Here is a 22517-nt window from a genome sequence, read left to right on the forward strand (position 1 = left end):
CCTTCAACTTGGAAGCATCATACTTTAGTTCTCTCTTCAAGAGGATATGTTGGAGGAGTTTCTGAACACCTTCCCTTTCATGTTCAGACCCCATCTCCTCCCCGGCCGCTCACCTTGATCAGGGTGAGATTCAAGTTCTCTACGACTGGAGCTACAGTAACCCTTTCCTCTCCCCGGGGCAGTGAGGATACTTTCGACGGCTTCTCCACTCCTCGAGGGTTGGCTCCAATCCCCTGCACAGCAGCCAAACTGCCGACCTCGAGTCCCTTTAGTGCTACAGCATTGGGCCTGCCCGCGTTCTCCACCAGAAATGCGGGGTGCAGAAGTTCAGGGACATCACACCATCACCAACGTGATCCAGTGAAGCCAAATTCATTATCCCTAAAAAGACTCTATTTATAATAAATCTTTACTGTCCACACATCTCTAGCTAATACATGATTGGTTAATCCTGGCTGTTCATGCGCCTAAATTAGAATGCTGATTGGATAATCTAATTTTTCACGTGTCTTGCTGTGGTCATCTGCCTCACCCATGACTCACTTTTTTCTTACTTTCCCAAGCTTGCCGACAAACTTGCAGAGTCCTGATGACTCCTTTTCTTGTATGTTTTTCAAGGATATACTGACCCCGTTTCTGAATATGTCCATTACTCATTGTTTGTGAATATGTCCATTGTCCATTAGTACAAGCAGGCTGGATTGTGCATGGGCTGAACATGGCTGCTGTCTAGCAAGAACTCCTCAATCTGCAAAAATCTCTCAACAGGTGCTGGCAGGTAAGGGAGGGGCAGCAGCCTGGGCCCAGCCCCTCGGGGCAGAGCGGGCTCCCTGCTCCCTGCACAGGGGAATCCTCAGACCTTCTCCTCTTCCCCCTGCAGCACCACAGGTTCCAGTCACACCTGAGACTCCGCTGTTGTTCTGGGCTGTCCCCATGGCTGGGTTGGGTACAAGGGTGTCTGCTACGGCTTCTCACGGGATTGCAGCACATGGGAGCAGGGTCAGGAACGGTGCTCCGAGCTCGGGGCCTCCCTGGCCATTGCCCAGGATGAGGCGGCCATGGTGAGTGAGGGGCTGCGGGCGGTGTGGGGTGGCTGAGGGCAGCCTGGGGGCGCTCCTGGGCCGGGCTCGGTGCTCGCAGGGCCGGGGCTGCAGCCCTGGGCCGGGGCCTTGCAGGGAAGGAGCCCCGGCGTGCGGGGGCAGCCCTGGGCACGTGTCCCCCCGAGGGGCCGGGGCAGCTCCCACTCCTCTCTCCCGGGCAGGATTTGCTCTTCCGCCTCCATGGGAACATCGATTACTGGCTCGGTCTGCGCAGACGGGGCGAGCGCCTGCACTGGGGGGACGGCAGCAGCTACAGCTCCCGGTGAGTGCCGGGGAGCCGGGCAGGGCCTGGGGGCACAGGGGCACAAGGGCTTCCCCTGGCAGCCAGCGCTGCCTCTGCTCCTCCCTGCAGGCTTCCTGTCGATGGGAATTCCGAGTGTGTGTACCTGGCTGATGAGAGATTCAAGAGTGACAACTGCTCCAGTGAGCGGCCGTATGTCTGCAGCAAGGCCCAAGCTCCCCTGTAACAGGGGCTGCACAAAGGACCTTCTCCACGCTGGGCAGTGGCAGCTTCACCTCTGAGCCCAGCACAGCGCTGTCCTTCCTCAGCTGCGCCCTGTGCCTTGCACTTCCTCTCAGGGTCACCTCAGTGCCTCTCCATCCCCAGTGCCAGCGCTGGGCTGGGGCTGCAAAGGAAAAGTCTTTGCAATCCATCCTGACACTGTTGCAGTGAGTGCATTGCCCTCACGACACAACAAGATCAGATGTGAAATCCGAACTGCCCTGGGCTCTTGGAATTCATTGTAAACTAACATGTACCTGACACTATTGGTCTGTCTTTGGAAGAGGAAGAACAGCTGACATGTGCTGAGGTGGAATCCAACTGTCTGCATCAGGCAGACTGTGAAGAAGGGTCTGTCTGTCTGTCTGTCTGTCTGTCTGTCTGTCTATCAGCTGCTGGCTCTTTGTCTCTGTCACCTTCGGAGGAGGATGCTCCCACTTAGGGAAGGGAATTCGATGCCGCCGCCACATCCCAGCCCAGAGCTGCTTCTCCTGCTGTGGGGCTGTGGGCTGAGCCCGTGCTGGTGAGAGCAGCCCCTGCACGGGCCCCTCAGTGTCGCCCCTCAGTGCCGCAGGGCCCTGTCCCCCCTGCTCGGGTGCCCGGGATCCTGAGCTCGCCTCTCCCTGCCCTGCTCACACCCGGCTGCCGCTGCCCACAGCGCCCCTGCCGGCCGCGCCCGGAACTGCAGCGAGGGGAAAGCGCCGGGAGAGGCGGGGCTGGGGCTGGGCCTGCTCGGGCAGCGCCGCGCTGGGCCTGCGTGCTGCGGGGGACGCGACGGGAAAGAACTGCTGCTCTGCTCTGTCTGTGCCTGAGAGACCCTGAACCTGGGCACAGCACACACACACAGTGCCCATGGCAGAGCAGGACGTGTGCCCTCACACCTGGGCACAGCACACACACAGTGCCCATGGCAGAGCAGGACGTGTGCCCTCACACCTGGGCACAGCACACACGGGCACACAGGGCCGGGCACACTCGGGCACAGCTCTCTGGCACAGCTCTCCTGGCCCCCATGCCCCCGGGCTCTCTCCTCGTGGGACAGTGACACGGTGGGCACGGGGACATTGTGGCCCCGCTTAAAGAGCCCCCTCTGTGCCTTTGGGCTGGGGACACACAGGCCTGTGCTAAAGCAAAGGTCAGAGGGAGACCAGGCTGGATTCTGCTGCTTGCCTCTCACCCTCCCAGGGCCAAACTGAGCCCGCGCTGCTGTCCTGTGTTCCCCAGAGCCTGGGGAGCTCGAGGGAGAGCATTGGGAAGGTTGATTGAGGGTCACTGCTGGTGCACAGCACTCGGGGCATTTTTCACCCCTTGCATTCCCATGGGCTGTTGGGGCAGGAACTCACAACAGCCTGAGCCCACTGCTCAGCAGCTTGTGCTCTGTCCAGGGCCCCTTTCACTCCTCACCTGGGCAGGGGAACGTGTGGCTCTGGTGCTGGGGAGGGCAGCTCACAGTGCCCTGGGGACAGGGAAAGGAAAGCTCCAGGCCTCTCTGCAGGGGGACAGGGACTTTGAAACAAAGGTGTTCATCAAGATTTCATCTCGGACTGAACAGGGGAAGGGTGTCTGTGTTATGTACAGAAACTGGGGTGGAAAACCACTGCAATTTCTAATAAAGAATTCTCATCACTATAAGGACTCTTGTTGTCTAAAGTTTTGGTTCAGTCAGACAGAAAGTCACTTTCTGATGTACAACTGTCAGTGGTGACTTAAGGTACACTTTTACAAGGCATATATTTAGCTTTCTACAGGAGTGCTAGAGATTCTATGAGCATTTTACCCGCTGCAGTGTAACCAAGCCTTTGAGACCCAGCTTTCAGAAGACACCCACGTGGAGGAAAGGAGTTTTCTGTGGTTAGCCCAGTTTGACTAGAGAACATCACATCTTGTGGTCACATGTTTCCTGATGTGTGAATATGCTGACAGGAGCTGACAGTGCCACAGCAAGAGTTTGAGGGTTAGCTGCTAACCCTAACCATAAGTCCTGGCCAAGAGTGGATTTGCTGTTTCTGACACTGCTAAACTGTTCCATGGTTCACCTGGAGTCCAGAAACTTCTGCTAGAAACTTTCTTATAAAAACAACTTCAGTCTTTACTAGAGATCTTTTTCTCTGGGATCCTCCTATCAGTTCTGAGTGAGCTCCCTGGCCTCACAACATCTATCTGTTTCTCCATTCAGCTCTCAGGTAGAAGGATCCTTCCAAGCCAAAAGGATTTCTGAAGCAGTCCCAGCCTGCAGCCCCTGGGTGCCTTCAGGCCATCCATCCAAAAGGAAAAGTGACTTCTGGACCCTGAGAGAGCCCAGTGATCTGTTGGCAGCAGAAATCAGGAATGGAGAAGGCGATTCCAGCTCTGCTGGGTGCTGCTCCTCCCCATTAGACAGGAGAGGATCAAGCACATTCCATCAGCCTTTGCTTCCTCAGGGCATGAAATCCCTGAGGAGACAAGGCCACCTCAGGGCATCAGATCCCACCTGAGAGAAGGAAATGCTAAAAACCTCACCATGGTCTCAGCTATTAAAATGAGGAACTTTTCTTGTGGGTCCCCAATACCATTTTCAACAAAGCCCAGCTGGTGCTGAAAATTGCATTCACATTCAGGGGGCAAAACCAATAAGGAATCACAGACATCTGGGGTAAAATGAGGGTTCCCTAAAAGTAAAATTTCTCTTTGTTTTCAACAGAGGCAGATTTTCATCTTTTAATCCCAAACCTTCTCTGATACACAAAAGAACATAAAATACAGAAATACTTTGGTTCCAACTTGAATCATTTGATTTTTGGGAATTCTCTTTTTACATGAAGTGTGGCTGGATGAACACTACTGTAGTGGTTTTGATTTGTCAATTTAAGATTTCTTTAATTTTGAGATTTTTAAATTAATGACTTGTTCAGTGTAGTGGGTTATAGTGTTGGTTAATTACTAAGGTATTTATTTTTTGTTGTGAGGTAGGATTAGGAGAAAGATAAGGCAGTTTTAAAACTTCAAAGAGCATAAAATTTTATTGACAGTAACTGGAATAAAAAAAGTACGAAGAATTAAAATAAACTTTTCCAAACACTTTTCTTTACTTTACATTTTTTACTGATAACGTAAAGACACTAACCTTAAAATTTCTAGTCAGTTTATTACTTTTAAATTTTTTTTTTTAGTTTATTTAGGGAGAGAACCCTTTTTTAAGGGTATTGATACTTCTTTATAAAATAAAAGAAAACTGGTTTTTTGGTGGTTTTTTATTTTCTTCTGGATAGTAGTTGTTTGGGAACTTTGCTATTGTGAAGCTTTCCTTATTTTTATAAACTATTTAATAGTCTTTTGGTGGATTATGTTGATTTACATGGTATTGTTTTTAAGATGAGTTGTTTAAAGGTAGAAACTTTTATAATTTATTTTTAAAATAATTTGGATCTCTGGGAACAGAGAATTTTTCTTTTTTCGAAAGTGTAGGATTATTTTTCTATCTTTTTTGTTGAAAAGTTTTATGGGATTACAGTTATTTCATTATTTGTTTATTTTAGTATGGAGGTTTTATTATTTGAAGGAGGTTTGATATTATTTGAATACTTTCATTTTCCTATAGTTTCATGTGCAATATGAAAAAATTTCTATTTTTTCTTCAAAGTTTAACAGAGGATTTCACTTTTAAAATTAAGGTATTGTTCCCTTTTTTTAAAATTCGGGATTTAACTTCTTCTTTACTGATTTTGATGGTTGTATGTTGTTTTTTTATATGCTTGTATCTTGGCTTGTTTTGTTTTTCTTTTACTCGAGGGAGGATTGAAATATTGAAAGGGTTAGCATTTTGTTTGAGGTCTCTGTAACAGGACGCTGCAGCTGGGACTGTGATAGGATTGGTTTCATGATTGTTCATGATTGTTCATGATTGTTCATTATTGTATTATCACGGCAGTTTCACTGTGCGGGTTGTGAGCTGTTGGGGTTTCGGTTCCAGCTGCGCTGGAGGAGAGGATTTGCTGGTGAGATCTCACAGCCGCAGCCAGCCCTCTGCCTTTGTGGTCTCTGCAGATTCCTCCCGTTCCTGCCCAGCACCCACAGGGCCCGGCCAGAGCAGAACGGGGCCGATGGGGGGAAGGAGCCCGGCCCGGGGGAACGGGTCCGACCCGGGGCAGGGCTGCCCGGCCCGGCCCGGCCGAGACGGGGGCTGGGCCCGGGGCCGCCACCTCCTCGCCCACTGGGAAAGAAAGAAAGAGGAGGTTCCTGGGTTTTTCCTCTTTAACTTGGGTGTTTCACAGAGCCGTGCCCAGCTTCTCAGCGGTTCAACAGAAATTTTTCCTCCTATTGCAAACCACAACAATTACTCATGCACACAAATTTTAAGACTCCTACTACAAAGTGCAGAAATTACTGAAAATTCTCTTCTACTGGCATTAAGAATAAACATGTCTAAAAATTTCTTTGTGTGCAGAGTAGCTACAATGAATAGTTTCAGCATTAAAATCAACTGCAAACCAACGATTTCAGGAAAAGTCTTAAAGAAATTAACAGTGTATCTCAGGTATTTTCTCAGTCACATTTTCAAGATGAGTCACACAAACTAAACTTCCTCAGGAAGTAACAGAGGTTACATTGCACTGTGAGACTCGGCTTTTCCAGGGAGAGGAGAGAGGAGCAGAAGCTTCGCAAAGCTTTGCCAACTCTCTGTCCTCTCACAGTAATGACCTCCTAGTACTACTGACAGTATGCTGCTACAAGAGCAGATTGGAAATCAGTGTGAGAAACGACCTTCTCTTTTAACATTTTAAAAAGGTTTATTAAACCTAGACAAAAAATTACAACAAAGAACTGAATAAAGAAAAACCACAGCTCTGGGAGCCCAGCCCTGCATCCCCTGTGGTTTGCAGCCTGGCAGCTCGGTGACAGAAGTGGCTGCTCTCCCTTTGGTGCCCTCGGTGCTGCACAGGCAGCCCTGGCCCTCCCAAGGTCTGTCAGTGCTGACAGCCGTGCTCGCTGTCCCTCGGTGAAGATGCTTTCGTGCACCTTGGCGGGAGGGCAGGCGGTGCCAGCCGCGCCTCTCCGTGCCCAGCCTGCCCTTCCCGCAGTGCCCCGAGTGCTGGGGCTGCTGCAGGGGCAGGGAAAGGGCAGCGTGGGCTCACATGGGAGTAACAGCGCTGTACAGCTGAACAGCCACGGAATAGCTGCCTCTGAATGCTGAGGGGCAGCTCTCACATTGCTCCAGCTCAACATAAGCACCCACAGAGAAAGAGAGACGTGCAGGCAGGAAGTGGTAAAATGGAGGGGAAAACCAGGGCACATGCTAAGCGAATGTTTGATATTTTTGTAACTGTTGCTGTTCTCTTAGCAGAGTTGGAGACTTGCTTCTTTCAGTGTGTTATTGCCCCAACAACAGAATCTGTACCCTGTAGCTGCTGTGCTGATTAACTACAGGTCAAGAAAGACAAAGGAAAGGAAAGACAAAGGCAAGACAAAGGAAAGGCAAGACAAAGGAAAGGAAAGGAAAGACAAAGGAAAGACAAAGGGAAGGGAAGGGAAGGGAAGGGAAGGCAAGGCAAGGCAAGGCAAGGCAAGGCAAGGCAAGGCAAGGCAAGGCAAGGCAAGGCGACAGAAATACAGAAGAAAGAAAAAGGGGGTGGGGGGAAGAAAGAAGAAGCTTTGCCTTCTTCTCGTAAAACAGAAGCAAATTAAACACTTGCACCCTTGTCACAGCAGCCCGAGCAGCACCGAGCTCCCTGTGTGCTCCCCCTGTGCCCGTGGGCTCCAGGCCGGCCCTGCAGGGAAATCTCCGCAGCCCCCGGGCCCTCCCGGGCCAGCCCTGCCGGGCGCCACCGCCCCGGGCTCCTTCCAGCCGGGTTTGCTCTCCTGACGGCTCCAGTCTCGCCTCTTCAAGAGCAGAGCACGCTGTGCCCCCACGGCTTTGCCGCTGGCAGCACTGGGAGAGATCCTGGGAACACTGAGAGGGAACTGGGAGGGAACTGCTCAGCACTGTGAGAGGGGCAGCAGCCCCAGGGGTGAGCAGTGAGGAGGGGGAAGTGCCCCCAGTCCTTCCCCAGCGCCCCCAAAAATGGGGGATTACAAGGAGAAAAGGGATTGAAATGGAGGGGAGAACACTTTTCACAGAATTTTGTTTTCTAGGTTGGAAGAGACCTTTAAGATCATTGAGTCCAACCCATGTTCTAACACTTCAACTAGATCATGGCACCAAGTGCCACATCCAGTCTTTTTTTAAACACATCGAGGGATGGTGACTCCACCGCCTGTCTGGGCAGATGATTCCAGCATTTGACCACTCTTTCTGTGAAAAACTTCCTCCTTAATTCTGGCCTGTATCTCCCTGGGCGCAGCTTGAGACTGTGTCCTCTTGTTCTGTCTGTTGTTGCCTGGAGAAAGAGACTGACCCCCAGCTCACCACAGCCACCCTTCAGGAAGCTGAAGAGAGTGATGAAGGCACCCCTGAGTCTCCTCTTCTCCAGGCTGAGCACCCCCAGCTCCCTCAGGGTTCCTCACAGGCTTTGTGTTCCCAGCCCCTCTCCAGCCTCGTTCCCCCTCTGGACGCTCTCCAGCGTCCCAACATCCTTCCCAAGCTGAGGGGCCAGAGCTGGACACAGCACTGCAGGTGTGGCCTCACCAGGGCCAGGCACAGGGGCACAATGACCTCCCTGCTCCTGCTGGCCACACCATTCCTGATCCAGGCCAGGAGCCCTTGGCCTTCCTGGCCACCAGGACACACTGCTGGCTCATGTTCAGCTGGCTGTCACCAGCACCCCCAGGTCCCTTTCTGCCTGGGCACTGCCCAGCCACACCGTCCCCAGCCCAGAGCATGGCAGGGGTTATTGTGGCCAAAATGCAGCACTCACCACTTGGATTTATTAAACTTCATCTCCTTGGACTCTGCCCATCCATCCAACAGTTCCAGCTCTCTCTGCAGAGCCTTCCTGCCTTCCCACAGATGGACACAGCTCCCAGCTCAGAGTCCTCTGCAGATTCACTAATGAAAGCCTCAATGCCCTCATCCATGGGGTCAGTGCAAACACTGAACAGAGCTGGCCCCAGCCCAGAGCCCTGAGGGACAGCCCTGGTGCCTGGCCCCAGCTGGATGCAGCACCCTCAGCACCACTCTCTGGCCCATCCAGCCAGGCTGAGCCAGCACAGAGTGCTCCTGTCCCAGCCCTGGGCTGCAGCTTTTCCAGGAGGGAGCTGTGGCAGACACTGCCAAAGGCCTTGCTGGAGCCCACACAGACACATCCACAGCCTTTCCTGCACCCACCAGCAGGGTCACCTGCTCATGCAAGGAGACCAGCTTGGTCACACACGCCCCAGCCCTCCTAAACCCCGGCTGGCTGCTCTGACACCCTGGCCATCCTGGAAGTGCTGCCTGCTGGAATCAAAATGAACTGCTGGAATCAAATATGAACTGCTCCATGACCTTACTGGGCACTGAGGCCAGGCTAACTGGCCTGGAATTGCCAGGATCCTCCTTCCCACCCTTCTTGTGGATGGGTGTCACACTGGCCAGCTTCCAGCCATCTGGAACCTCCCCAGTGAGCCAGGGCTGTTGGTAAATGATGGAGAGCAGCTTCCCAAGCTCATCTGCCAGCTCCCTCATCCCCCTGGGGTGGATCCCTCTGGGCCCACAGATTTATGAACATCCAAGCAGCTCAGCAGTTCTCTGACTGCCTCCTCCTGGGTAACAGGGGCCCATTCTGCTCCCTGGCACCATCCACCAGCCCAGGAGGACACTTGTCCTCAGGACAAGCTGTGTTCCCACTGAAAGCTGTGACAAGGAAGGCGTTGAGTATCCGTGATGAAGAGAGACAGGGAAGGCTTTGAGACACTCAAAGATTCTGATTTTAGTGTGGGATACAAATGCATATATACTTACTCTAGGAAGATGTGTGATGTTTTACTACAGTGATTGGGTTAATCATCACATAAACAAACTTAGACATTTTAAACATCTCTTGCTTGCAGAAGTCCTATGTAATTTTCTTTTTCCTAAACCCATCTGATTCAATCTTCTTGTAATCTTGATTTAATCCTCAAATTTCTGTTTGAGGAAACAGAAGGCACCCTGCTATCAAATTTGTATGCTAACCATGTCCAAAGTCCATAGTCTTTATTGACCCAATATTGAAATAGTTGAGCATCTTTGCCTTCTCCTCATGTGCAGTTACTGAGTTCCCTCCCGCATTCAAAAAAGAACAATGGCTGGTCTTACACTTCATTTTACCATTAATATATTTGTAAAAACCTTTTTTTATTATCCCTTCCAAAAAATGCTAAATTAAGTTCAAACTGAGCTTTGGCCTCCCTAATCTTTTTCTTACATATCCTTGCATCCCCCTTAAATACTTCCTGAGAAACCTGACCCTCCTTCCAAAGATGATACCTCCTCCTTTTATTCTTAAGTTCCTTCAAAACCTCATTCCGGTCCAGGCTGGACGTTTGCCTCATGGACTTCTCTTTGGGCACACAGGGAGAGTCTGTTCCTGTACCCTCAAGATCTCTGAGATCACCTTTCTTGAACTCCTTTGTTTTTAAGGGTTGCTTTCCAAAGAACTCTGAATAAGTCTCCTGAATAGGCCTAAGTCTGACCTCTGGAAGCCTAATGTACAAATTTTATTGATGTTCCTTCTAATGTCACCAAATATCAAGAATGATACAATCCCTGGTGCTGCTGAGCCCTGGCAACACACCCAAAAATGTGGTGACTCAGTGGCTCCAGGAGTTCCGAGTGGGCAAAATGGGAGCGAGGGACAGGAGGCAGCTGGTGTCAGTGGGGGAAATGGCTTTGCTGGAGCTGGCAGGGACAGGAGGAGGCAGAAAGTGGAGCAAAGTAAAGGGGAGAGAAAGAGGGACAAGGTGGTGGGGATGGCCATGGGGCAGGCGGGCATTTTGCTTTCCAGCTCTGTGGGAAGAAACAAAGGAACTGTCACAAACAACCAGGAAAAGATGGGAGAAATCGCAGGTGGTGGAAATTGCTGGCAATTGGGATTCATTTGATCTGCCTGATCTGCAAATGCTCTGCGAGGGGAGGGGGGAAGGGGTTCCTATCCCGAAAAACCTGCGCTAAGGAAAAGGAACCCAGCCCGGAGAACCTGGAGAAGAACCTCAGCCCCCGGTAGCTGCTTCTGGGGGTGTCAGCAGCCGCGGGCCGCGATCCTCCCCTTTCCCCCGCGGTAAACGGCCCTCCCATCTCCATTTCCCGGCACAGCAAGGCAAGGCACGCCCATCTTTTCACGGCCGGCAAAGGTCCTTTATCCTCCTTTATCGCTTTATGATCCTTTATTGCACTTCTTATGCAAAAGCCACTCCCACCGGACTTTAAATTGCGTTGGCAGCTGCCGTGTCCGGGATTTTTGCCCGGGACGAGAGCGGTGGCGGCGCGTTCGGGACATTGCGGAGCGGCGGCGGCGGAGCCCAGAGCTGCGAGGAGATGGAGGAACTCAGAGGCGGCTGCAGCCCAGGTGGGACCGCGGTCGGTGCTGCCCCAGCTCGGGGCTCGCTGCGGGCGGAGGGGGCCGCGCTGAGGGCCGGGGGGGTTCTGCCGAGTTCCTGGTGCCGGCTGCCCCCGTCTGCCCCCTGCGCTGGGATCGCAGCCGAGGGAGCGGCTGCCCGCGCTCTCCACCTTGCCCGGATGGCCGGCATGGAGCCTGTGAGAAATAGCTGCTCACTTCATAATTTTAGAAAGCTTAATTCAACCTCGTCAAAAATACAACAGAAGAATGAATAGACTGAATGCTTGCATCCTTTGGACTATGCTGGCAATCAAATAAAACAGGGGATTAAACAAGGAAGAAATACCAAAACAGTTGTAACACATAAAAGAAAAAATCCTAATTTCTTCTATCATCTTATCTCTAACACATTACCCTTTCAGCTAGGTTTTAACATTGTTTTTTAATTTTGGATTGGTACCTGGGGTATTTTTCTGATATCTTTTGCTTTTTCCAGAAGAACAGCTCTGTTGTCATCTATTTTCAACAATCTGATATTTAAACTTTCCACAAACACCCCCTTCTTTAGCCAATAAACAGTCCAAAGCCAACCAATTCTGATACATCACAGTTTTTGTTTGGCTTTGCTGGCTTGATATTAATTCCGACGCCTGAGCAGCTTTATTTGTTATCATTTCTATAACTGCTCGGAGTATTATAATATGGTTCAGCATATAATTTGGGGTCAATACAGAGTTAGATTTCTGTGCTGATTTTACTTTTTTGTTTACTAGTTGTTTTTTTACCGACTCCTGAACTGTGTCTTTAAGATTAAATGTAAAACAAATCTATCTCTCTCCTTTTGGACATTCAATTCCAAATCTATTACCACTTTTGCAGAAGTTTCTTGCAATCTAATAATTTTGCTTACAGGTTCTTAATTTGGATGGGTTATAACAGTGGCTGTTGACAAGGGTGTGGGTGACAAAAGTGGAGCTTTGGTTTCTTTCTGTGTAGTGCTTTCGGTAGCATTTGTGACATGATCTTGCCAGGATCCTGAAAGGGAAAAGACAGCAAGTGAGTGAAAGAAAAAGGAATAACAGGGGTCTGGTATGGCTTATGCCCCCACCTTCCCTGCCTATGGGGCTGCTGCCCATAGCAGGTATGTGTGAGCTTCTTGGTAGCGAGTACAGTGCTCAGCCCAGAATTGTCCTCTTTCCCTTGTCACTTCCTTTTTACTAATTTCTAGGCCAATTGTTTTTGACACTCCTTAACTTTGGTTTCCCACCGTTCCTCAGGCATCTCTCATTCAACAGGCACTAATAATTCTCATCCACAAAACAAAGTTATTACTTCGACACATCTTTTATCCACTTAACTTTGGAATTTCCAATTTTTCCTCATTTGGAGTTAATATTAACTATTTCAGCTCCATTTTCTGCTGCATCCTTATCTTCCTGATCTGCCTAATTATTTCCTCTTATTTCTGGAGTCTTTACCTTTTAGTGTCCCTTAATATGTACTATAGCTATCTCTTGAAGTAATTTTAATGTGTCTAAAACTTCTAAAATAAGTTCCTCATGTACTAATCCTTTTCCTTTTGAATTAAGTAATCTTCTCCCTTTCCAAAATTTTTAAAGGTATGTACTACTCTAAATGCATACCTTCAATCAGTATATATGGTTCTTTTCTTTTGTGCTAAATATTCTAGTGATCTTTTTAAAGTATATAATTCACAAGTTTGAGCTTACTAGTTTAAGGTTAATTTCCCTTTTTCAACAGTTTGCATGTTTTTCCCATCAACTATTGCATAGCCTGTATTTTCTGCTTTTGCAAGAAGTTGTATCTCTGTAGGCTAACATAACTCCCAAAGGGCTATTTTGGGGTGTCTCTACTAGTAGGATTTTTGCTGTTTTGTTTTTTTTTTTCCTGTATCCAACTTACTGGTTTTCTGTCCCATTTTCAAGATGATTTCTATTCATCCTCTCCCTCTGTTTCTCACTTTCACTAGCAACATGAATACCACTTTCTTTTGACTACACACACAAAAAAATAAAAAAACCCCTTTTTCTCACACTACTTTTCAATACAGTACACCTCCCTCCAAGGAGATATAGTAAGGCTTAAAATAAACAATCTATATTACACATAGTTTCATTTCTCTTTCACACACTTTTATTTCTCATTCACTTTCACACATTCTTTCACACCCTCAGGACCCAAAGCAGATCCCTGTCACAAGGGAATTGCGGGTCCCTGTGGCCCCCCCTCTCCTTGGGGTTGGCCTCCGGGTCTCAGTGTCGCCGGGCCTCTTGGAAGGGCCCTGGCTCTGGTCACCTCTGGTGCCTGTTCACCTGTGAGGCTGTGTGTGTGTCACTGACACTCTTTAGGCCCTCACCTGTGAGGCTGTCTGCGTGTCACTCACACTCTTTAGCCACGGTCCTTTAACATTCCAGAGAGAACAATGGTCTGTTTGCAGGTCACATACATGTTCTGCCACAGCCCCCACCCGCCCGGGGGACAATGGCTGATTCTGTGTGTGACTCACTCTCACATACAACAAGACAACAATAAGGAACCTTTTACTTTCAAATCACCTGCTACAATTCCAGGTGTTACTGGCCAGTCCCGGTGCTCATGGATATCCCTCAATCCAGCTGTGTTGTCCAACCCCGGATGCTCTCGGGCATATCCTCAATCCAGCAGAATTTTGCCCAACCCTGGATGCTCTTGAAATGCTAATCCCTCAACCCGCAGGTTTTAATTCTGGATGCCCTTGGGCACTCTTATCTCTCAACCCAGCAGAATTTCTAGGGGCCCCTCCCTCTTGTCGGGTTTTCTAGTGGATTGGGCTAGGGAACTCTGCTCCCTGCCTCCGAGGGGTCCAACCCCTCCCTGAGACCCAGTCCCAGTTACGCCGGGGGATTCTCTCACCCTTTTTATCACTCGCTTTGTCTCTTCACTGGCCGCTTTTCTCACTAAAGGAAGGAAACGCAGCTTGAAAGACTCCTCACTCACTTGGCAGGTCTGGGACAACCAGCCCGCCTTTCATTCACACACATTCATCCCCCCGTACCGGCCCCCCGAGAAATTCTTACCAATCCCTTTTCCTTCCCGGGTTCTTCGTGCGCACTACCTGTCTTAGGGGCCAATTATCAGGGTTGTAGGGAGCCTTTTTCCCTTCTCTTTGTTTTATTGCCTCCTTTTGTCCACAGATCATAACCTGCGTCTGTCAGTCACCCCAGGGGAAAGAGAGCGACGCTGCCAAATGGGGCAGGGCGCGCCTTCCCCACCCTGACTCTCCTAAAGCACCGGCAGCGAGGTGTTAGCAACCATCCTCTGCCACCATAATTGTGAAAAATGCCAATCACTTGTTTTGAAAATTTTAAAAGTTTAATAGTAATAAAATGGTTATCAAAATAGTGATATAATTAGAGTAATAATAATTTGGACCATTAGGATTTAGGACAATATGAGACAATAAGAACAAACAGTTACGGAAGGTCCAGGTACCTTTTTCTGGGCAAAATAAGTCCGGAAAAAGCACACGTTAACAGAGGATTAACCCTTAAAGGCACCAGCCTCTTGAATATTCATGCACCTCATACACGATTTATAAATTCCATTCAAATACAGGATTCTGTCTGGTCAGTGTCAGCTTCTTCCTCTGCATGCTGACAGCGTCTTAAGGATTGAGAGGCAGGAAGAAATTCGTTTCTTCTGATAAGGGGGACATAAATTCTTTTTCACAGAAAGATTTAGGTGTCCTGTGCCTGCTGTCTCAGTGCAAGGCCTCTCTTTAAAAAGTATCTTACACAGTGTAGTTTCTATTTTAACGTTATGTTATAACCTAGAACTGTATTTAACACATTACTTAAGAAACTTAATACAGCATACCGTTCTAACAGAACACCTATAATATTCCTTTTAATATTAGCAAAAAGCCAGTCATAAAATATGCATTTTTCGCATGGCTCATCCCGGCTGCTCTCGCTAGGACGGAGGCGCCGGCTGCGGGCACAAAGCGGCGCATGCAGCCTGCTCCGGGGCCGAGGCTTCTCGGCGCTGCGCTCTGTGCCGGGAGCCGCTCCGTGTGCCCAGGCAGGGAGCCGCAGCGGCCGTGCCGGCGCTCGGTGTGCCCGGGCTCCGAGGCGCCGGGACAGGGAATCATGCGGGGCACAACGGTGAGCAGCCCGGGGCTGCTGCTTCTTGCGCCTCGGCAGGCGGACTCCGAGCCGCAGCTGCCCCGGGCCAGCAGCAGCCGGCAGCTCGCAGGCGCTCTCAGCGCCCGGCCCGGTACGGAGCTGGGCTGCAGAGCGACAGGGGCCGCGGCTGCGGCCGCCGCAGAGCTGCCGGAGGCTGCGCTTGTCTGCGCACCTGCTGCCGCACCTCTGGGCAGCGGCGACAGCGCAGCCACAGCTGCCGCCGCCCTCCTGAGCCCCCGCACGGCCGGCACCAGCAGCGACCTCTCACCGTGTCCCTTTCAGGGTGCCATCAGCGCGGCTGGAAAGCTGTTCCCGAGGCCGAGCTCCCAAACGATCTGCCAGCAGCACTCCTAATGTTTCTGGAGCAAAGTAGAGGTTCTTTCACAAACAGCGATTCTGGCTGCGAACTTGAAGAGAGTGAATTATACTCCATTGCTGGAGCTGAGAATGAGCCTCAGCATCCCCAGGAGGGACCAGCAGCCGCGGTTCCACACTTGCCTGGAGCCCAAGAAGCCTCTTGGCATAAGCAGGGGGATGCCACTTGTGAGCGTGCAGTGAGTGCAGATGTGGAGAATGGATTCTGCACAAGTGACGGGAGCGTGAGGGAGCCCCTGGCTCCCCAGGGCAGAGCAGCAACAGGCAATGAACACAAAAGGAACCTCAGAGGATTGCTGGGTGAGTACAGGGCCACCCCTGTGGCCTCAAGGGAGGGGCCCGTGTCCCCTGCCAAGGCCAGGGCTGGCAGGTGTGTGGCTGTTTCCCGATGTCTGGAAGAGGCCTGGTGCTCTGCTGGGCCCCATCCGTGGCTGGAAGCAAGAGCCCCAGCTGCCCCCAAGGCTGTGCAGTTCTCCTGCTGCAGCCTGTGCCCACAGCTGTGTCCCTGCCTGTGGCCACAGCTGTGTCCCTGCCTGTGCCCAGGCTCTTGGCTCTCTGGCTACCAGCTGAGGGAGGCCCACACTGCCTCAGGGCTCCCTGCTCTGCTCCCTGGCCATGGGCTGAGCAGATTGCGGGGCCGGCTCTGCTTCTGGCAGCCAGCAGCTCTTTCCTGCTCCAGGTGAACGGTTCAGGCGCCATCCCGTGGGCACGGCGGTGCTGATTCTGCTGCTCCTGGTGCTGGTGCTGGCTTTGGGGGCGGCATTGGCTGTGCAGTCAGGTAAGGGAGGGGCAGCAGCCTGGGCCCAGCCCCTCGGGGCAGAGCGGGCTCCCTGCACAGGGGAATCCTGAGAGCTTCTCCTCTTCCCCCTGCAGCACCACAGGTTCCAGTCACACCTGCGACTCCGCCGTTGCTTCTGGGCTGTCCCCATGGCTGGGTTGGGTACAAGGGTGTCTGCTACTACTTCTCACAGGATTACAGCACGTGGGAGCAGGGTCAGGAACGGTGCTCCGAGCTCGGGGCCTCCCTGGCCATTGCCAAGGATGAGGATGCCATGGTGAGTGAGGGGCTGCGGGCGGTGTGGGGTGGCTGAGGGCAGCCTGGGGGCGCTCCTGGGCCGGGCTCGGTGCTCGTAGGGCCGGGGCTGCAGCCCTGGGCCGGGGCCTTGCAGGGAAGGAGCCCCGGCGTGCGGGGGCAGCCCCGGGCACGTGTCCCCCCGAGGGCCCGGGGCAGCTCCCACTCCTCTCTCCTGGACAGGATTTGCTCTCCCGCCTGTGTGGGAACGGCGATTTCTGGCTCGGGCTGCGCAGACGGGGCGAGCGCCTGCACTGGGGGGACGGCAGCAGCTACAGCTCCTGGTGAGTGCCGGGGAGCCAGGCAGGGCCTGGGGGCACAGGGGCACAAGGGCTTCCCCTGGCAACCAGCGCTGCCTCTGCTCCTCCCTGCAGGGTTCCTGTCGATGGCAATTCCGAGTGCCTCTACCTGGCTGACAGGAGATTCAGGAGCAGGAACTGCTCCAGTGAGCGGCTGTATGTCTGCAGCAAGGCCCAAGCTCCCCTGTAACAGGGGCTGCACAAAGGACCTTCTCCACGCTGGGCAGTGCCAGCTTCACCTCTGAGCCCAGCACAGCGCTGTCCTTCCTCAGCTGCGCCCTGTGCCTTGCACTTCCTCTCAGGGTCACCTCAGTGCCTCTTCATCCCCAGTGCCAGCGCTGGGCTGGGGCTGCAAAGGAAAAGTCTTTGCAATCCATCCTGGCACCGATGCTGCCTGCAGTGAGTCAATTGCCCTCATTATATGTGAGAAAAAAAGGTCTCTGTTTTAAAGTTTTATACAAGTTATTTATGGAATTATGTCCTGCATTTGGTACCTGTCTGATTTCACACTGGTACTTTAAACTATATTGTCAATGTAGTGTTACATTACAACCCTTTATGCATACTTATTAGAGTTTATAAGTTGTTGAAGGTTGCAATACAAGATGTTTTCCATTACCATCTGTATGGCAGATTACGTTTGTCAAGGTAATTCTTGACAAAGAATACTCTCTCTTTTTGAGTGACCACATTCACACCTCCCTGGGGAGGGGACATTGCTGATAACAGACTATTGAATGTCACTGCATGACTGATAAGAACTACAGCATCCCATTGTGAGATGCTCTGCCGAAAGAGAGGAGCCAAGCATTGCTACCCAGATATAATCCAGAGGTTTTTGAGACAGCTGCACGGCTTTCTCCACTGGATTCCACAGAAGAACAGCAGCTGTCTCTTCTTCCACTGGATCTTCAGAGGAAGAATACATCCTTCTCTACAGATCCCCCTCGCTCCAACAGAACCACCCCTGCCACTGCAGGAGGACTGCAGCCACATTTCCAATGGGACTGCTACCAAAACCCCAAAGGGTGTCAGGTTGGGGTCTTACTCTGTCAGTGTTGTTCTAGTGTACTGCATTGTTTATTTCATCCTATTATTTTTTCCCTATTAAAGAACTGTTATTTCCTGCTCCCATATTTTTGCCTGAGAGCCCCCTAATTTAAAATTTATAGCAATTTGGGATGTGGGGAGGGTTTACATTCTCCATTTCAGGGGAGGCTCCTGCATTCCTTAGCAGAATCCTGTCATTCCAAACCAAGACAAACAATCATACTAAGATATCCCAGTCTCTATTATGCTATGGTCTAAGATAGTACCTATTACACCTCTATTTATAAAAGATATAGAGTACATAGATAAACTGACAGATTATACTACATCAAAAGCAGCAATTACAAATGGTATTATATCAGGGGGTTTGTGATCAGTAATAGCTTGCAAAACAAAAGTTAGTACATAAATCCAAAAGCCAATACCTATATTGGTTATTTACTACATTGTACAACACGCTTGACTGGGGAATCCGAATCACCCTGTGGTCATGGAAATCATCACGAACTGGCCTGAAGGTGAGACTTCTGGACTGTCCTTGGAAGATGAGAGAAAGGATCCTCACTGTTTAAAATTTTAGAGGTTTATTTAACCTAAAAAAATACAACAACAGACTGAGTAAGGAAAAATTACAGCACCAGAGATCTCTGGGACTCTCAGCCATGTGCTTGTTTACAAAATGGATGCTCTGCTTTTTATGCCCTCAGCCCCTCCCAGAGTTTTGTCAGTCAGTTCCTTCTCTGCCCTCCACAGGTGGAGATCACTTCCTCACACCTTGACTGGAGCTCAGGTGTTGTCCTGTGGCCCTTCCTGGTAATGAGCCAGCCCTCCCCAAATGCCCTGGGAACTGAGGCTGCTGCAAGGGGGAGGGAAGGGGGAATAGGGGGTGACATATTGCAGTAGCAGCACTATTCATCTACAAAACTGCTCCTAACATACACATAATATCTGTCTCACAAGTGTGAGAGCCAACTATCACATCATTCATCTATAACAAACCACACTTTTCCATTCCTATGAGCTTTTGGCTCAAACAATTAACTCTCATTTTCAATCCAGATAATCAACTCTTCACAAGAAATAAAAATTAATGACTTATACTAGCATTTGTTGATGTGGGCAAGGAGTGGGAACAGGAGGAAAAAAAATCTCAGCTTTTTTTTGCCACACTTATTTGGAATGGACAAAATGGGATCACTGAGGTCTGGTTTGGCTTTTTTACCCCCATCTACCGTGCCCATGGGGCTGCTGCTCACAGCAGGTGGATCTTAGTGGTGAGTACAGAGGCCAACTCAGTCTTGCCTTCTGGTTCCTGTTGTATTAAAAGACAGCTGAGCAATGACAGAGGTCTGGGGTGCCTTTCTTGCCCCAAACCTTGCCATGCCTATGGGATTGCTGCCCACAGCAGGGCTATGCAATCTTCTTGGTGTTGAACACAGGGGCCAACCTGGTCTTGCCCTCTATTTCTTGTTTCACTCTGCTTGTTGGTCCTTAAGGGAACTGCCCCAATAACTCTGACGGTTTCCTTTTTACTCCCCTCAACAGATGCTTGTGATTCTCATCTATTAGAACAGGACAATTACATCAATAAATGATAAAGTTCAAACTCCCTGCCCAAAGTGTTACTTAAACAATCTTCAAGCTGGTGGAAACTCAACTCCACTTTTCAGACATCTTCAATCTTTGGCTCTCTCTCACCTGCTCTGCATGTTACAGTCTATTCTTTGGGTTCTCTCACCAGCCTTTAATTCTGTTGCCGTGAGTCCCTCTCGCTCTGGGGTTGGCACAGCCCATTCAGTTCTCAGGTAGAAGGATCCTTCCAAGCCAAAGGGATTTCTGAAGCAGTCCCAGCCTGCAGCCCCTGGGTTCCTTCAGGCCATCCATCCAAAAGGAAAAGTGACTTCTGGACCCTGAGAGAGCCCAGTGATCTGTAGGAAGGATGTAGAAAATGACAGAAGCTTCATGATAAATTTCTCCCAGGCAACTGCGATTTGTGATGAAATTAAGAACCAGGAGAAAACTCTTTCCTCTCATGGAGATGTCTTCATAACATTACCAAGAGGGACTTCTCTCCCTAAATGAACTGAAGAAAGACTATTTTAGAGGTAGTAAACTAAGTGGAAATTTTTGGTTTTGTTTCTTTACATTGTCAGTGTAAAAGAAAAAGTTGTGGGAGGAGGAAAAGTTTTAGAAGTGTTGTAAAAGGTTTGCTTTAATTCTTGCCACTTTTTTTCTTTTAGTTAGTATTTATAAAATTTTCTTTATACCCTTTTAAAGTTTTAAGCCTGCTTTAACTTTCTCCTAACCCTATCTAACAGCAGCAGGAAATGAGTGCACGAGTGATTGATCAGCACCAAAACCACTGCACAGGGCACTGTAAGACTTGGCTTTTTCAGGGAGAGGAGGGAGGAGCAGAATCTTACCAAAGCTTTGCCAACATTGTGTCCTCTCACAGAGAATAAAACAAAAGTGACTACACTGTTATGAATGAGGTCCCTATATGTCTAATTTAATAAACCACAAAATTGGAATTTAGCACCAATTTAATTGATCAGCACATTTATATAAAATAATGCAATCAAATATAATCAAGCAGATATAAAATAATTTGGCAGAGGTTTGGATAAAGCATAACCAAAACCAATCACTCAGGGTAGAGGGAGGGTTTTTCTCACCCTGCCTCACGTACAAAAGGCAAAAGGATCCAAACACAACTTATATACTGTATGCTAACACATACTTTTAAGTTCCTGTAAATCCCCTTCTGTTTTTGATTATTGAAATCTATGTCACTGCACTGCACAGCGCATGCTCTGCCTGTTGCTGAGGGGTCTTTTGGCCTTTTGGGGGTCTCTTCAGAGGAAGGCTCACTGTCTTCCTCACTGCCCTCTGAATAACCTGCCAGGCTGGGCATGTGCATTAAGCTTTGTGTTATATAAGTCAGCATTATGTTCCAACTAAGCCTTATTATTTCATAGATAAGACTGGTATTTCAGACCTCATACTTGGAATCATCCCAACTTTGCTCATCCCAAGACCAATTCTCTTATAGGATATTGTTTATCTCAATACTCCATCCTGTATCCTACTTTCCCATGAACATCTGAAAACATTTGTTTCATAACACTACTTACATTTCTTTTCCTCTATTACTTTTTAAAAAATATTTTCTATAATATTGATATAGTTACAATTGTTAGCACGAATCATATCCATTTAGCACAATTTCTCCCATTATTTCTTTTGATCATATTGATTCATTCTTTCTATTAAAAGGCTGAATCTCAGTATCTTCTACATCCCCAAAAATCCAGGTTTTCACATTCCCTCATTTCTCTTTTCGATTAAATTTAATATGTGGTATTTTCACTTACATAACACAGGAGATAAAAAATGGTGTAGGCAACAATTCCAATAATGAGTCCAGCTAGTATAAGCCACCAGATTTCCCCAAAGGGGTTCCAACTTTTAACAGGTACAATTAGATTCTTTTGATCAACACTTTTCCATTGTTTTTTATTTTTAGACAGCATTTAGATGTGTTATATTTTTCACAAACCCCTCCTTTTTCAGCCATTCGATAGCCCAAGGCCAATCTACTCTGATATACTGTTACTAGCATGGGCATGCTTTGTTGGGTAGCTGTTTTGTTCGAACTGACCTCAATTACCTTTTGCAGTCTTATCAAATGATTTACATATAGTTTGGAGTTCTATATTCCCCAGATCTGTTTACAGCCCAAACAGCTGGATCATAAAAGTTTATGATCCGTTCTGCGTGCCATTCATTTTCTCTCCATTTATAGCTGCCCCTAATCAAAAGGTTTCGGTTTTCCGTCTTACTGCCCATGGCTTTATCAAGTGGGGCTTTCTCCAGTGGATTTCCCTTGGACCAGGGCAGGGTGCAGGAGGAGGGTTGGATTGAGACAGAATATCCATCCTGAACTAGGTAAAGTGTCTAGGAGAGGTGAAGGGTCTGTGGAGCTAAAGCTGAAGGAGAGGCCGCGTTCCAGAGACAGCAAGGAGACAGAGAAAGAAAAACAGAAAAACCACGAGGTCAATCTGCCCCCGACTTAGGAATTCCTGCGATAAAGAAGAATTAGTGCTAAATGTCATGTGGAATGAATATGTATGAACTTAATTTGAAACTGTATGCATATGCATTTGGAAGGGGGGATAAAAAGGGGACTCGGAGTCTCCAGGGGCACGCATGCCCTTTTGGGGAGTCTTGCGTCCGGCGCGCGTCGTAATAAAGCATACCGGGCTTTACAACTTTTACAAGTTGTGAGGTTTCTTCTTTTCTCCGCAAAACATTTTGGCGAGCCAGGTAGGAGTTCTCTGTCCCCGCGGGGGCAGGGGGGATAGACGGACCTCCAAGGCGCGCCCCAGGATTTTTTCCTGGTGGGGCTCCGCTTGTCTCAACTTGCCACCTGCGAGGACAGACAACGACCCGCTGGCCTGCGGAGGAGAATACGGTATGTATGGGGCCCCAGGGGGGGAAGAAC

The 22517-nt window shown here is 49.4% G+C and overlaps 1 protein-coding gene across 3 annotated transcripts in view; it reads left to right on the forward strand.

Moving 5' to 3' along the window:
• The window catches only part of LOC141729657 (uncharacterized), a 73420-nt gene extending 55323 nt beyond the window's left edge, over positions 1-18097 (forward strand). The window contains exons 5-7 of one of the 3 annotated variants that reach the window (XM_074544488.1): positions 16466-16647; positions 16848-16948; positions 17039-18097. In XM_074544488.1, coding sequence (XP_074400589.1) covers positions 16466-16647; positions 16848-16948; positions 17039-17153 — 398 coding nt within the window. In that variant the 3' untranslated portion in view covers positions 17154-18097. Of the gene's footprint in view, positions 1-1261; positions 1363-16465; positions 16648-16847; positions 16949-17038 lie in introns of all 3 variants that reach the window. The other 2 variants (XM_074544490.1, XM_074544489.1) reach the window with 2 other exon arrangements.
• Positions 18098-22517: the final 4420 nt, after the last annotated feature.

The sequence above is a fragment of the Zonotrichia albicollis genome, chromosome 7, assembly GCF_047830755.1.
Source record: "Zonotrichia albicollis isolate bZonAlb1 chromosome 7, bZonAlb1.hap1, whole genome shotgun sequence".
NCBI lineage: Eukaryota > Metazoa > Chordata > Aves > Passeriformes > Passerellidae > Zonotrichia > Zonotrichia albicollis.